Below are 14447 nucleotides of genomic sequence, written 5' to 3' on the forward strand. Positions count from 1 at the left end.
AGGCACGCCTTCAAAGGCCAGGGTACCGTGGAGCGCCTTGCTGCACTCCGGAGGAGTCCGGCCGGCGGAAAGATCACTCTGGAGTGGGGGCGCACCGAATCTAGGCCGGACCCAGGCCGGACCCGTCCGGCAGCACCTTGGACAGAGCCCGGTCTGCAGGGTGGGGCTGGGTGGCGGGACTGTGCCCTCGAGGGTGGGTGCCCAAAGGTGCGGAGACCTGGGTGTCACGCGGAAAGCCCGGATGCACAGTTTCTGAGGGACACGAGGTGCCAGGGTCATTCTAGCGGAGCTCGCAGGACCCGGAACGTCGGGTCGCAAGCCCCCAGCCACCCCATGCAAATAAGACTGGGATCACGCCTACTATGCTAGGAGGCGAGGCCTGGACGGCCTCGGGGCGGAGCCTCCCCGCCGGCCGCGCCCATTGGCTCTCGCTGCGCCGACGTCAGGAGACCAGCGCGCGAAACGCTGGCCTGCCGGCGGGGACTATGAGCCTGGGCGGAGCCTGGCGTCCCCTCCCGCGTCCGGCCGCGCCCGTCCTCCCGGCTGCAGAGAGACTACCGGCCACCGCTGCCGCCGCGAGCAGTCCCTGCGGCGCGACCGCCTCAGCGGAGCCGACCGCAGTGCGCTCAGGCGTCCGGTGCGTCCCCAGCCTCCACCCCGGCGCGGGGGCGTCGGACTCGCGCGTGCGCAGCGCGGGAGGGGCGCGGGCTGGGACCCCCTAGCCAGCGCGTGCGCCGATCGAGCGCAGGGCGGCTGGTGGGCGCCGGGCGCCTGGCAGTGATGGGCCTCCCCACGCTGCGGCCCCACTGAGGAGGCGGCTCGGGGACAGGAGGAGCACGGGCTGCCCGCGCGGTGCGGACCATGGCGTTCCTGGCCGGGCCGCGCCTGCTGGACTGGGCCAGCTCGCCGCCGCACCTGCAGTTCAATAAGTTCGTGCTGACCGGGTACCGGCCCGCCAGCAGCGGCTCAGGCTGCCTGCGCAGCCTCTTCTACCTGCACAACGAACTGGGCAACATCTACACACACGGTGAGCCGCGTCCCGCAACGCGCTTCCCACACCCGTGGCCGCCCTGCCCGCATTGGGCCGGGGGCTTTGAGGCCGAGGAGGGCCCCAGCGCCCAAGTCCTGGGCTGCCCCGGCCCTGGCACGGCCAGTAGCCGCGGTGACAAAGCTGCCATTGTCCCGGGCCGCGCTGCCAGCTTCCGCTTTCCCGGCGGGTGGGGGCCGGGTCAGGAGAGCGAAGCAGAGTGGGGTCTGAGCCTGCTTAATCCCTCTGAGCCCCAGGGGTAGGGAGCTTGGTGTCCAGCCTCTGTAATTCCAGCGCCCTGGGCACCCTCTCCCGCCAGCACCCAGCCGGGAGATGGTGTTGACTGCAGTGAAGAGGGCCCAGGAGGAGCCTCCCAGCGCAGCCGTCCTGACGCCCCCGCCCCAAGCAGCTCTGTCTTGGGGCTCCGCCTGGTGGCGGCTCCTTCTTCCCCCAACAGGCGCCCGGCCCCTCCTCCGCGCCCCGCGGAGCTCTGCTGACACAGCCCTGCCCGTCCTTGAGCTGCCCCAAGCAGGCAAGGGACCCTGAGCGGCTGGGCCTGGCCTGGGTGCCTTCCCCGAGTTTTTGCCAGGCCACATCCCATAAGAGTGGGCAGCCTTCGGAGCCCCATTTGGCCCCAGGGAGGCCAGTGCTAGAGGCCGGCGGGGAGGGGTGGAGAACTCCCAGAAAGGGCTAGGCTGGAATGAAACTCCCCGGGGAGAGGCCTGGGGAGATGGGACGGAGCCCCTCACAGCCCCCTTCCCTTCATTCTGGACTTCTCTTCCCCTGCCTGGTCTCACCCCTTTTTGGAAGATAAAAAGGCCCAGTGCCTCTGTTTGTCTGGACACTTATGAAGAGGGGAGGACTTGGGTTGGGAAGAGCAAGCTAAGTGGCCCCAGGCTGGCATCACTGCTCATGTGTCCTCTTCACAACTCAGCTTGAGGTTTCACTGCCTTAGGCTTCTCCTGTGACCTCCTGCTTGTGTGGGGAGAGCAGTGTGAGGGTGGGAGGGCGCAGGCTTGTCCTCTGCCATTGCTTACTTGCTGGGCTCACCTGGGGCCTGTTGCTCAGCCCCTCCAAGTCTGTTTCATCACCTGCAAAGTGGGGATCATGGTCTCTACTTCCCAGACCATCCTGAGCCATGATAAGTAACCAGTGCAAAAAGCCTTTTGCCCAGGGCCTGCCTCTGGCCAAGGCCAGGCGGCCAGCTGGATGACAGCATTACCTGGACCTGTCTTGCTCTGCCCTGTGTTGTGTCTGGACTGTGGTCCCCTTGAGGATGTGACTGAAGCTATCTGGTAGATGACTGTCTCCCTCCCTAGGGTTGGCCCTGCTGGGCTTCCTGGTGTTGGTGCCAATGACCATGCCCTGGGGTCAGCTGGGCAAGGATGGCTGGCTGGGAGGCACACACTGCGTGGCCTGCCTGGCACCCCCCGCAGGCTCCGTGCTCTATCACCTCTTTATGTGCCACCAAGGGGGCAGCACTGTGTACGCCCGGCTCCTCGCCCTGGACATGTGTGGGGTCTGCCTTGTCAACACCCTTGGTGAGTCAGGGTCCCAGGGATGGGAGCTGGAGCCACTGGTGGGGGAGGCATGGGACACGAATACAAGCCATGGGTAGGGAAGGGCAGGCGGACCCTCACACTGACATGCCCTCTCCTGTTCTCTCCTCTGTGCAGGGGCCCTGCCCATCATCCACTGCACCCTGGCCTGCAGGCCCTGGCTGCGCCCGGCTGCCCTGGTGGGCTACACCGTGTTGTCGGGTGTGGCCGGCTGGCGTGCCCTCACCGCCCCCTCCACTAGTGCTCGGCTCCGGGCATTTGGTTGGCAGGCTGCTGCCCGCCTGCTGGTATTTGGGGCCCGGGGAGTGGGGCTGGGCTCAGGGGCTCCAGGCTCCCTGCCTTGCTACCTTCGCATGGACGCACTGGCGCTGCTTGGGGGGCTGGTGAACGTAGCACGCCTGCCTGAGCGCTGGGGACCCGGCCGCTTCGACTACTGGGGCAATTCCCACCAGATCATGCACCTGCTGAGCGTGGGCTCCATCCTGCAGCTGCATGCCGGCGTTGTGCCCGACCTACTCTGGGCTGCCCACCACGCCTGTCCCCGGGACTGAGCTGCCTTGCCAGTCTGCCCACAGCAGCCTCCAGGTGTTCTTCCCAACTTGTCTGCAAGGGGCTGGCTCCCTGGATGCTTCCAGCTCGATGCTCCTGCTTCTCGGCAGGAGCCCTGTTCACCCGTTCTTCCCTGTGGACTGACCTCTTCTGCCCATGCCGTGGCACTCCAACTTCCTTCCCTGCCTTTTCCCTCCAAGCTCCTGTTTTACTGTGTCAGCTGGAAGGAAATCTTTCCCTCTTGGGACCTCTTTACCCTCTGTGACCTGTGGGGTTGGACCAGAGGGACTCTGGGGTCATGTCTTGCTCTGAGAGTTCAAGTCCTGCCAGGCCGCCAGCCCGGAGCCCTCACCCCATCCTGCTCCTCCCACCAGGCCTCTGGCCAGCCCATTGGGCCCAGGCTTCCTGACCTCCATCTTTCTGCCCTGCATACCAGCCCTCCCAGCAGCCACAAGCTTGCCTGCCCTGGCTCCCTCCGCCCAGAGACTATGGAGTAAGGCATTCAGGGCAAAAGGACCAAGGGGGCGTGGACCCTTCTTTTACCAGCTGGCCACAGGCACAAGGGCCGAAGCTGCTGCTTCTAGGAAACTGGCACATGGAGCTCAGTGGCCTCGGATCCTGGGACCTCTGGGCCGTGCCTGCCCTCCACCTTGAGTGCCATACTCCAACAGCTCCAGCTGCCCACCAGGGATGTGCCTGCTCAGGAAACCTCTTTGTTCCACACAGCATGGGGCTTCAGCTGCTGGCCCAAGGCTAGGAGTGCTGGGTTCTACAGCAGGGCTCAGCCTCAGGGGCCTAAGACCCTGGATGACATCAATAAGGGGACAGGAAGGGCCATGTTGCCACATGAGGAAGCTTGGATGCTCCCAAGGCTCAAATACTTTTTATTGGACATGGCCAGGCAGCGAAGACCATGGGAGTTCCCGAGGGGCCCCAGTTTCAAGAGCGGTGGGAGGGGCACAGGATAAAAGGTTAAAAGTGCAGAGGCAGAGCCTGGGGCTCAGGTTGGGTCTAGGGTGTCCTCAAACAGGCTGAGGAGGTTCCGAGGCTCAAAGGAGGGGAAGGAGCCCCGAGGAGGCTCTGAGTCGATGTCACTTAGGTCCAGGGCATCCCTGGGAGTAGGGAGGAGAGAGTAGTGACACTCAGGATCCAAAAGCCAGCCCTGCCCACCCCAGCCCATGGATCTGCTTACCTGGGTGTGCACCTGCTCCGGGGGGTAGAGGTGCTCCCCACAGTCCGGGCCAGGACAGCCTCAGGGGAGAGTGAGGGCCTGCAGGAGGGCGGGCAAGACAAACAGGGTGTCCAGGGCTAGGGAGTACGGGATGAAACCAGCTCCGTCCCTACACAGGCTCCTGGCTCCTGCCTGACAAACAGGCAGGGAGCCACAGTCAGGGACAATAAAAACTTGGTGCACTCTGAAAGCAGCACTTGGACAGCCTTCAAAGTCCTTCCATCTGGCTGCACTCCAAGGCCCCCTCTGTCCTTTTCAGAACACATGGACTTGACTGAGGCAGATCTGAAGTAAACTTTTAGTGAATGTCAGCCTTCTTGGAACTTCTTGTTCGCTATCAAGTGCCCCCGAGGGAGGAAGTGATGTTTGTCAGGAAGGGGCTAACTGTGGAGTCCCCAAGAGCTGTCTGCCCCGAGTGTGTGGTTTCCTAATTATAGCCTCTCACTCAGCTACCACGCCCCAGGGACCAAGGACTTGTTCCCGGGGCAGCACTCCCCAGACTCTAGAGGCTTTCTCTTCCCAGAGAAGGGACAATGTTTTGTCCCTGGGCACTGGCAGCCTCCACTGGTGTCGGGGATGCACGGCCGGCCACTCCCTGGGGTGCCGGTGCCCTAATGTGAAGCCATGCCCTGAGCAGCCAGTCCACACGCCCAGCTGCATTAAGCCTGGCTGGGCCGCACCCCACCAGTCTTGGTTCCCTCCCCCAGGGTGTGATGGAGGCCAGGTTTGTGGGAGTGGTCCCCATTCACCACGAATCTCCATGGAGCCCCAGTGATATCCCCCACCTTCCTCCCAGCCCCCCATACCCTGCACTCAAACCCACCCTAAGCTGTCGTCATCCCAGTTACTGGAGAGACTGCTGTCCAGGAGTAAGCTGCAGGGTGGTGAGCCAGGCGGGGTGGCTGGTGGGCCTGGGGGCTGTAGCCAGCTGGCAGGGTGAGCCAGCCCATGCCAGAGCCAGCAGAGCAGGGCAAGCAGGGCCTGTGGGGGAGAGGAGCTCAGGATGTGGGCAGGCAGACCCTGGGGCTGGGGGCAGGGCAGGCAGCCGCCACTCTCAGGAGCTTACCTGCCACAGGGCCCACCCTCGGCTCAGGGCCTCCGCTGCCATGCACCACAGCACACCCCAGGCCCGCGGCTGCCTCAACACAGGCAGTGCCAGCAGGGCCTCAGCTGTGGCCCGAAGCTTGGGGTCCGGCTCCAGCATCATGACAAGGACAGAACGCAGCTCGGAAGACAGACCTGCCCATGAGGAAGGACCACATCAGGGTCCCAGAACGCCGACTGCACCCTAAGCCCAGCAGTGCTTCCATGGCCAGCCACTGTCTCCCCAGGAGCCCATGGCAGCACCCCCTCCCGCCCTCACCCACTCACCGGCAGTGAATTCAGGGGGCAGGTAGCCCTGGCGCAGCTGCTGCCAGCCCTCCCCACCATGGGGCAGCTCCATGTTGCATGCCACTTCCAGGATGGTGAGGCCCAGACTGGCAGGGACAGGATGGGGACAGAAGGGGGCAGGGTTGGCCCTGGGACACAGACCCAGTCCCGGGCTGCCTCTTGGAGGTGGGTGGGAGAGGGATGCTGCCTTCCTTCATCAGTCAGGGAAGGGCGGAAGCAGGGGGAAGGGAGGCCCCAGCAGGGCTGATCATGAACCCTGGGCAGGATGGGGACATCATGGAATATGGGCCCTGTGCCCAGGGAACCCACGTGCCACAGTGGTGAGTCCGCCCAGTGCCCTGATGGACAGACACCAGTTACTGCTGAAAGGTATGACCATCCTGATGATCAGGGCAGTGGTTACCAGTGTGGACCCTAGAACCCAGTGCCTGGGGCCAGTCTCAGCTGCGCCACCTGCTAGCAGTGGGTTCCAGCAAGGCCCTTAACCTGGCTGTAAATGGAGTGACAATTGTTTCTCCTGTAGAGCTATGAGGAGGCGGCAGGTTACACGAAGCGGCTCTGGAGGGTTCGAGGCTCACAGGCAGCCTGACCAGAGAGCCTCTCCACTGGAGGGCAGGGACAGTGTCTCAGCCTCGTGGCTCTGAGGCCGGGTGTCCTGGGCTAGGGTGGAGCTTCCCTCCTGAGGAACAGAGCTTCCGTCCCAGGAAGGGCCTCCCACAGCCTGCCAAACACCTGGCATGCCCTGGTCCCCACCTGAACACATCCGCTGCTGTCCCATAGGAGCCCTGCAGCAGCTCAGGGGCCATGTAGCGGGGGTCTCCCTCCTGGACCTCGCCAGCTCCTGCTGTACCCAGCTCCACCAGCAATCCGAAGTCACCCAGCTTGCAGCGGCCCCGGGGCCCCAGGAAGATGTTGGCAGGCTTGACATCAAGGTGCACCAGGCCCTGGCCGTGCAGGTGGGCCAGGGCAAGCAGCATATCCCGCAGGTAGCCCCAGACCTGGGCCTCAGGCAGGCTGGCGCCCCAGGCCTCACAGTGCTGCTGCAGGCTGGGCCCGCACAGCTCCGTCTGCAGGTACAGGATGCCGCCCTCCTCCCAGGCCTGCTCCAGCCTCACGCAGCATGGGTGCTGCCCCACCTTCTCGTGGCTGCCCACCTCGGCCAGCTTGCGGGCCCGGTCCTTGGGGCCCCGGAATGGTGACATGGAACGCTTTACCGCATAAAGCCGCCCGTCCTCCTTGGAGCGCACCTGGAAGGAAGGTGGTACCCACACGCAGGGTGGGGGTGAGCCACAAGTGGCACAATCAGGTAGGGGGACAACCTGACAGACCCCATTAAGGGTTCACACACGGGGGACAGTGGTATAGCTGGTATCTATCTCAGACCCCTGCCCAGGGCAACAGCAAAACCAGACAAACCTCCATCCCTGAGGCTGGGTCTGTGGAGACCCAGCGATGGAGGAGCCAGGGCCGACCTGCACTGACCCCAGGGGACCTCTTGGATGTGTCAGAAGGTGGAAAAAGCAGCTGCAGAGCAACACAGGCAGCACAGGCTGTGATGTGAAAAGTGGGGTCCCCTGTGAGAAAGCTGACCTGGGGGCCAATGTTGTTTGTACTTTTTAACAAAATTGTCTTCATATAGGAGTTGTACAAGGGAAAACTATTCTTTAAAAGAAAATATAAATGACTGGAAACTGTGTTTAAGAAAAACAAGGTGGCAGGCAGGGGGTAGCTCAGAGCCTGCCAGCCTGGGGAGGGCTGGCCAGGCACTGCACTCAGGGCCGGTACCAGGGGCCAGGCAGACTCGCCAAGGACCCTGCACAGCTGGCGCCAGGGCCTGAGGAGATGGCACAGGGGCTGCTGCAATGCATGCCAGGCTCTGGACAAGGGGCCAGTGTGCACAGAGCAGCCCCTGGAGGGGCCAGCATTGGGGGTGATGGGAGCAGCCAAGTCAAATGTGGAGGGAGCCTGTGAGCCCCATAGGGACAGGATGTAGGGAACGGAAGGGGATCAGGCTGCCCAGGACCCTGTCCCGCCACAGGAGGGGCAGAGACACAAAGGAGGTCCTCTAGATGGGCCTGGAAGGTGTTCCCTCACTCACCTTGAAGACCTCTCCGTAGGAGCCGTGGCCCAGGCGGCTGAGCCTCTGGAAGCTCTGCTGGAAGAAAGACTCTGGCCGGCTTGGGTCATACCCAGGGCTCTGCAGAGTCTCTGAGACCTTGCCCCGGAATGACACCCGCCGGGGCTGCAGCTGGTGCCAGCCTGGGGTCCGAGGAGGGAAGAGGCGGCTGATGGGGATGCTGCCCTTGGCAGGGGGCGGAGGTGGGAGGCTCCGGCTGAGCCCCCTGGGTCTCTTGAGGGAGAATCCAGGTTCTGCGTGGCGGAAGTAGGCCGGGACTGGGATGGGGGTGCCACTCAGGGGTGGCGGGGTGCCCTCCGTGGGCATGGGCATGGCCAGTGCAGGAGGCCCTGGGGGCAGAGACAGAGGCTGAGTACACGGCAGTGTGTCCACTCTGATACCACCTGACCTTGTCCCAAAGAGGCCAAAGAAGACAGCTGTGTCTACACCACACACTTACTCTACTTCAAACGGCCATGGGGGCAATACGCACCTACCAAGAAAAGGTAGAGGACAGACTCACACTCACCTGCCCACTGGGCTGTTGTATTTTAGAGACAATAGAAACATAAGAGGAAAACCATGGGGCCCGTGTTCTTGAGTGTCTTGCGGTCGGGTAGAGGTTAAGACCAAGGCAGTTTGGGGTCAGACGGGCTGCGCCTGCATCCCTGCCCTTGTCATGGTCAGCTCTTTGACCTTAGACTACACAACCTCTTCCAAGACCACACGGGCCCACGATCCCTTATCTCCAGTTCCAAAGTGAAAACCCAGAATCCCTCAAGTATCTTTCTTTTTCATATCTGTCATGCCAAAACCCAGCTAGTGGTGTCCACTTCCAGAACGGCAGTGTGCACAGCCCCATGGACGCCTCCCCCAGGGAAACAGCACAACTGGTGACGATTATTCAAAAGCAAGCACTGAAAGCCTCTAGGCATGGTGCCCAGGGCACACAGCAAACAAAGGTTTACACAAGAAAACCTGCCAAGGCCTGGGAATAACAGCAAGCCTGTTGGTACCTGAGCCATGACACTCCTGCCCTCCCACCTCCAGCACCCCTCTCTCCCCGCCTAGCACTGTGGGCAGGTGTGGCCAAGAAGAAGGGCTTCCTCTCCCCCAGCTCCCTGTCAAGGGTTAGGGTGTTTGCCCAGGAGAGCCAGGTTCTCAGCACTTCTCAACCCTACAAGCTCCATGTGGCAGAGGCTAAATTCCAGCTGAGTGTGGCAGACAGGCCGGGGGCTCCCTTCTTCCACCTGCCCCCACACACAGAATAGAAGCTGTATGTCAGGCCCCGCAGGCTGGGAACGTGGAGGCCCAGCTCATTTGTAGGAAGGAGGTTCCACACTGGGAGAGGGAAACCAAGAAGGCCACAGGCTCCTGCATGACCCAGCGACCTGCTCCTAAAGCAACAGCAGCGCGCAGAGAGGTGCACTGCTGTCCTGCCCCCAGTTTCACGGCACGGCTCAGACAGAGATTTAGCCTAGGGGTAGACATAGGTCATAAACAGAGTTCTAGGCCGGGCATGGTGGCTCATGCCTGTAATCCCAGCACTTTGGGAGGCCGAGGCAGGTGGATCGCTTGAGGTCAGGAGTTAAAGACCACCCTGGCCAACATGGTGAAACCCCGTCTCTACTAAAAATGCAAAAATTAGCTGGGCATGGTGGCGTGCGCCTATAATCCCAGCTACTCGGCAGGCTGAGGCAGGAGAATTGCTTGAACCTGGTAGGCAGAGGTTGCAGTGGGCCAAGATCGCACCATTGCAGTTCAGGCTGGGTGACAGAGCCAGACTCCGTCTCAAAAAAAAAACAAAAACAAAAAAACCACCAAAAAAACAGAGTTCTCCCCACCCACCACCCCCCTGAAAATTGGCTTGATTTGAAACAGTGCATAGGGAAGTTCAAGTTTAAAGGGGCTGTCAAAATCAGTGGAGGTTTTGGTGGTGAGCTGTTAAGAGACTGGTACCTGTATTAGGACAACCAGCTGAACCATAAGCCAGCTGGTTAACCACAGAGAAGTGGGGAAAGAGATAGGTAGGAAAAGTCTGCCTGCAGTCAGAACAAACCTCACTGACCTCAAAAGCCACCCTGTCAAAAGAGCTCAAAATTAATTGGATCTGGCCGGGCACAGTGGCTCATGGCTGTAATCCCAGCACTTTAGGAGGCTGAGGTGTGTAGATCACTTGAGGTCAGGAGTTCAAGACCAGCCTGGCCAACATGGTGAAACCCCATCTCTACTAAAATACAAAAATTAGCCAGGTGTGGTAGTGCATGCCTGTAGTCCCATCTACTCAGGAGGCTGAGGCAGGGGAATTGCTGGAACCTGGGAGGGAAAGATTACAGTGAGCCAAGATCGTGCCGCTGCACTCCAGCCTGGGCAACAGAGCGAGACTCTGTCTCAAAACAACACAAAGAAAAATTTAATTGGATGAGCCTGTGGAACAATTTATGCCCCAAGGTATTGTTTGTTTGCTTGTTTTTGAGACAGGGTCTCACTCTATTGCCCGGGCTGGAGAGCAGTGGTATGATCTCGGCTCACTGCAGCCTCCAACTCCCAGGTTCAAGTAACTCTCTTGCCTCAGCCTCCTGAGCAGCTGGGAATGCAGGCGTGTGCCAACACACTAGGATGATTTTTATATTTTTAGTAGAGATGTGGTTTCACCATGTTGGTGAGGCTGGTGCACCAAAGTATTATAAAAAACAATAGAGCAGCCTGGCATGGTGGCTCACACCTGTAATCCCAGCACTTTGGGAGGCCGAGGCAGGTGGATCACAAGTCAGGAATTCAAGACCAGCCTGGCCAAGATGGTGAAACCCCAATTCTACTAAAAAATACAAAAAAAAAAAAAAAAAAAAAAAAAAAAAAAAAAAATTAGCTGGGCGTGGTGGCGGGTGCCTGTAATCCCAGCTACTCGGGAGGCTGAGGCAAAGAATTGCTAATTGCTTGAATCCGGGAGGTGGAGGTTGCAGTGAGCCGAGATCATGCCACTGCACTCCAGCCTGGGCAACAGAGTGAGACCCCGTCTCAAAACAAACAAACAAACAAACAAAAAACAACAGAGCAACAAACTGGTCACTGGTGGAGCCTAAGAGTTGGGTGTGATTGGGGGAAAAAAATAGAGTGGGCCCTCCTAAAACCACTCTTGTCCCAGGGTGGCTGTGCACATGCCCATGGCTGCATCCTCAGGGGAGTGACATGAGAGGACTCACAGTGCAGGGGACATAGACTGCAATACAATAGTCCAGCCAGTCTCCAACAAATAAACGATCACAGACCCTGGAGGAGGGTGGAGAGCCAGTATGCACAGTTACTACAACATATTACCAAAAATGTCCAGTTTTCACCAAAAAACTACAAGATATACAGACACAAGAGGGTATGACCCGTACACATGAAAAAACAAAACAGGCAACAGAAACTGCCCCAATGTCACTTTTTTTTCTTGAGACAGGGTCACACTATATCACCCAGGCTGGAGTGCAGTGGTAGGATCTCAGCTTACTGCAACCTCTGCCTCCCAGGCTCAAGGGATCCTCCCACTTTTGTCTCCTGAGTAGCTGGGACTACAGGCTTGCACCATCATACCTGACTAATTTTTGTATATCATGTAGAGACGGGGTTTCACCGTGTTGCCCAGGCTGGTCTCAAACTCCTGGACTTGAGCGAACTGCCCACCTCAACCTCCCAAAGTGCTGGGATTACAGGGGTGAGCCACCACATCCGGCCTCCAGATGTTAGATTTAACAAAGACTTCAAAGCAGGCTGGGAGCGGTGGCTCACGCCTGTAATCCCAGCACTTTGGGAGGCTGAGGCAGGCGGATCACCTGAGGTCAAGAGTTTGAGACCAGCCTGGCCAATACGGTGAAACCCCATCTCTACTACAAATACAAAAATTAGCTGGGCGTGCTGGTGCATGCCTGTAATCCCAGCTACTCAGGAGGCTAAAGCAGGAGAATTGCTTGAACCCAGGAGGCAGAGGTTGCAGTGAGCCAAGATTGTGTCACTGCACTCCAGCCTGGGCAACAGAGCGAAACTCCATCTCAAAACAATATATATAATAATAATAATAAATAAAAATCTAAAAAGACCAGTCTCCAGTATCTGAGGGAGTAGAGAGGTAAGCGGAGGGATGCTACCTGGGCCTGGCTGGCAGGCTGCCCTCCATCTTGCGGAGACTCTTCCTCTGATTCTAATTACCTCAGAGTCCCAGACCAGGGTTTCTCCAAGTCAGGAGCCACGGTATTGGGATCTTCGAGGTCACTGGTCACAAACACAGCCTCCAGGCCCGACCCTGGCACCCTCGGGGACCTGGACCTGTGCATCTTAACCCAGTTCTCCCACCATCCCTATGACTTACGTTCTAGCATGACTGGCCTGGCCCAACAGCCTCAGTGGTGGGATGGGGGAGGTAGGAGCAGGGGCTCCCACGTGAATCCAGGGTGTCCCTGAGCTAAGGCCAGGCAGGGGTGACCTCCGCAGCTTCCAGGGCCCTGGGCGATTGGGCCGTCTCGCCTCACCCTCTCACCAGGCCCAACACATCTGCGGGCCACCTTTCCGGGTAGACTGTAAGTTCCTTCCAGGCAGGGCCGCGGCTGAGTTCACTCCGTGGGTGTGGGGAAACCCTGGCAAACAGAGCAGTGGATGGGCTGTCACGGGAAGGGGCTGTCACCAAGGAAGAGGGGCTATTGCAGGAGAAGAGGGGCTGTCACTGGGGGAGGGCCTGTCACCAGGGAGGGGCTGTCACTGGGGGAAGGCGTGTCACCGGGGAAGGGGCTGTCTCTGGGGGAGGGGCTGTCACGGGGGAAGGGCCGTCACGGGGAGCGCGGTGGCGCGGGGTTGATGGACAGCAGGCGGGGTCTCCGGGAGGGGCGAGTAGGGCGGGGCCGCCGCTGGGAAGGGGCTGGGGCAAGGGAACCAGGAATTGGGGAGGACGAGAGGCAGGGGCTGGCGGGGGCGGGCCTGAGGGGATGCGGGCGGGCCGCCCGGGAGGCCTGAGGGGCAGGGGTGACGCCGACCGGGCGAGGCGGAGGGGAGCGGCGAGGTGGCCACGCCGAGGCCCCTCATGGCGGGGTCTGGACTTACCTGGGGCGGCTGGGCGGGGCGCGGGTCCGCGAGGGCCCAGATTCCGGGTCCGCGGAGGCCACGGGAGCCCTCAGGTGGCCCAGCGGGCCGGAGTCTGCCGTCGACTGCTCCGGACGCCCGGGCGGAGGACACCCCTGAGGGGGAACGGCCCGTGAACGCGCGCGGAGCCGCTCGCGCCAAAAATTCCAAACCGGCCTCGAGGCCCCTCCCCCTCCACTGTGCAGCCCGTCAGGGGTGCCCAGGCTCCGGGGCTCCTCCCCTCGTGCTGCGTGCGCGCCGCCGCCCCGCCCCGCCGCTCACTGCGCAGGCGCACAGGGTCCTCTGCGCTGGCCCAGGGCGTGGGCGGCCGGGCCTCACTCGCCCTCTAGCGCTTGCCGCCTAGTCCTTGGGACGTCCACTGCACTCCAGGCCTCGCTCCCGACACCCACCGCCCTCGCTGGGCTGGTGTAGTGTTTGGGTCCATGAAAGGGACTGCTATCCCGATGCTCGAAGCAGGCATAGCCCCAGGGTTACTCCGGGTAGGACCAGGAAGTCCCTACGACCTCCCGGGTCCCGGCACCCCACTTCTCACTCCGGTCATGTTCTGAGCCAGGGTCGCAGTGGCAGGCCAGACACACGACCCCCAACTCCTAGCGCGCGGTTTCGGAAGCCAGAAAAAGCCGCTTCTTCCAGGAAGCTCTCCAGACAGGCAGGGCTCTGCTTGGCCTGACCTCGCCTACCTGCAGATTCCCTGCCAACAGGCCCCAGCCACTTTTTTTTTTTTTTTTTTTTTTTGAGACAGGGTCTCACTGTCACCAAGGCTGGAATGCAGTGGTGCAGTCCCCAGGTTCAGGCGGTCCTCCCACCTCAGCCTGCCGAGTGTGTGACATCACAGGCCCGCGCCACCGCACTCGGCTCATATATTTTACTTTATTTTGAGATAGTGTCTCATTCTGTCGTCCAGGCTGGAGTGTAGTGGCGAGATCTTGGCTCACTATAACTTCCGCCTTCCAGGCTCAAGCGATCCTCCCACCTGAGCCTCTTGAGTGGCTGGGACCACAGGCGCGCGCCACCACACCCAACTAATTTTTGCATTTTTTTGTAGAGACGGTGTTTTACCATGTTGGCCAGGCTAGTCTCGGACTTCTGACCTCAAGCGATCCGCCCGCCTCGGCCTCCCAGAGGGCTGGGATTACACAGCGACTGGCCGCAGGATCATAGTTCACTGCAGCCTCGAGCAGCCACTTCCGGGGCAGCTCCATTCTCTGAGTTGAAGACTTGCTCTCGGCTCAAATCCCTTCAGCGCCGTCCAGGCTGAACGACCTTGGGAATGCACTGAGCCTTTCTGAGCTTGGGATTAGTCTCCTCTCCTGAAAAAAACAGCTGAGGACGCTGAGATGATCCCCCTAATGTGATTAGTAGAGGCCCTCGCGGGGCAAGCCAGGCTAGGGATTGTTACTTCCCTCACCAAGGGGCTCTTTATCCGTTTAACTGGGTGGGAGGAGTCACGCTTCCGGC

General features: G+C 60.5%; 2 protein-coding genes across 2 annotated transcripts; one reads left to right on the forward strand and one right to left on the reverse strand.

The window, feature by feature from the left end:
- The first annotated feature begins 387 nt into the window (after positions 1 to 387).
- Positions 388 to 4677, forward strand: PAQR4 (progestin and adipoQ receptor family member 4). The gene is made up of 3 exons (XM_007983200.3): positions 388 to 1027; positions 2347 to 2568; positions 2704 to 4677. The coding sequence occupies exons 1-3, from the start codon at positions 862 to 864 to the stop codon at positions 3135 to 3137; spliced, it is 822 nt and encodes a 273-aa protein (XP_007981391.2). The 5' UTR covers positions 388 to 861; the 3' UTR covers positions 3138 to 4677.
- On the reverse strand, positions 3975 to 13192 carry PKMYT1 (protein kinase, membrane associated tyrosine/threonine 1). Its single transcript, XM_007983187.3, has 9 exons — positions 12951 to 13192; positions 12226 to 12490; positions 7857 to 8224; positions 6512 to 7005; positions 5738 to 5844; positions 5433 to 5605; positions 5190 to 5347; positions 4328 to 4405; positions 3975 to 4247 (listed from the first exon to the last, which is right to left on the reverse strand). The coding sequence occupies exons 2-9, from the start codon at positions 12233 to 12235 to the stop codon at positions 4136 to 4138; spliced, it is 1500 nt and encodes a 499-aa protein (XP_007981378.3). The 5' UTR covers positions 12236 to 12490; positions 12951 to 13192; the 3' UTR covers positions 3975 to 4135.
- Positions 13193 to 14447: the final 1255 nt, after the last annotated feature.

The sequence above is a fragment of the Chlorocebus sabaeus genome, chromosome 5 (assembly GCF_047675955.1).
Source record: "Chlorocebus sabaeus isolate Y175 chromosome 5, mChlSab1.0.hap1, whole genome shotgun sequence".
NCBI classification, from domain to species: Eukaryota; Metazoa; Chordata; class Mammalia; order Primates; family Cercopithecidae; genus Chlorocebus; species Chlorocebus sabaeus.

What these genes read in the sequence shown, in the direction of transcription:
- PAQR4 (XM_007983200.3), top strand. Translation starts at nt 862, where the DNA reads ATGGCGTTCCTGGCCGGGCCGCGCCTGCTGGACTGGGCCAGCTCGCCG. An exon ending in GGGCAACATCTACACACACG is followed by an intron (nt 1,028 to 2,346) that starts GTGAGCCGCGTC and finishes CTCCCTCCCTAG; the next exon opens with GGTTGGCCCTGCTGGGCTTC. An exon ending in CTGCCTTGTCAACACCCTTG is followed by an intron (nt 2,569 to 2,703) that starts GTGAGTCAGGGT and finishes TCCTCTGTGCAG; the next exon opens with GGGCCCTGCCCATCATCCAC.
- PKMYT1 (XM_007983187.3), bottom strand. An exon ending in CCTACGGAGAGGTCTTCAAG is followed by an intron (nt 7,006 to 7,856) that starts GTGAGTGAGGGA and finishes CCTTCCTTCCAG; the next exon opens with GTGCGCTCCAAGGAGGACGG. An exon ending in TGGGATGACGACAGCTTAGG is followed by an intron (nt 4,406 to 5,189) that starts GTGGGTTTGAGT and finishes GCCCTCCTGCAG; the next exon opens with GCCCTCACTCTCCCCTGAGG.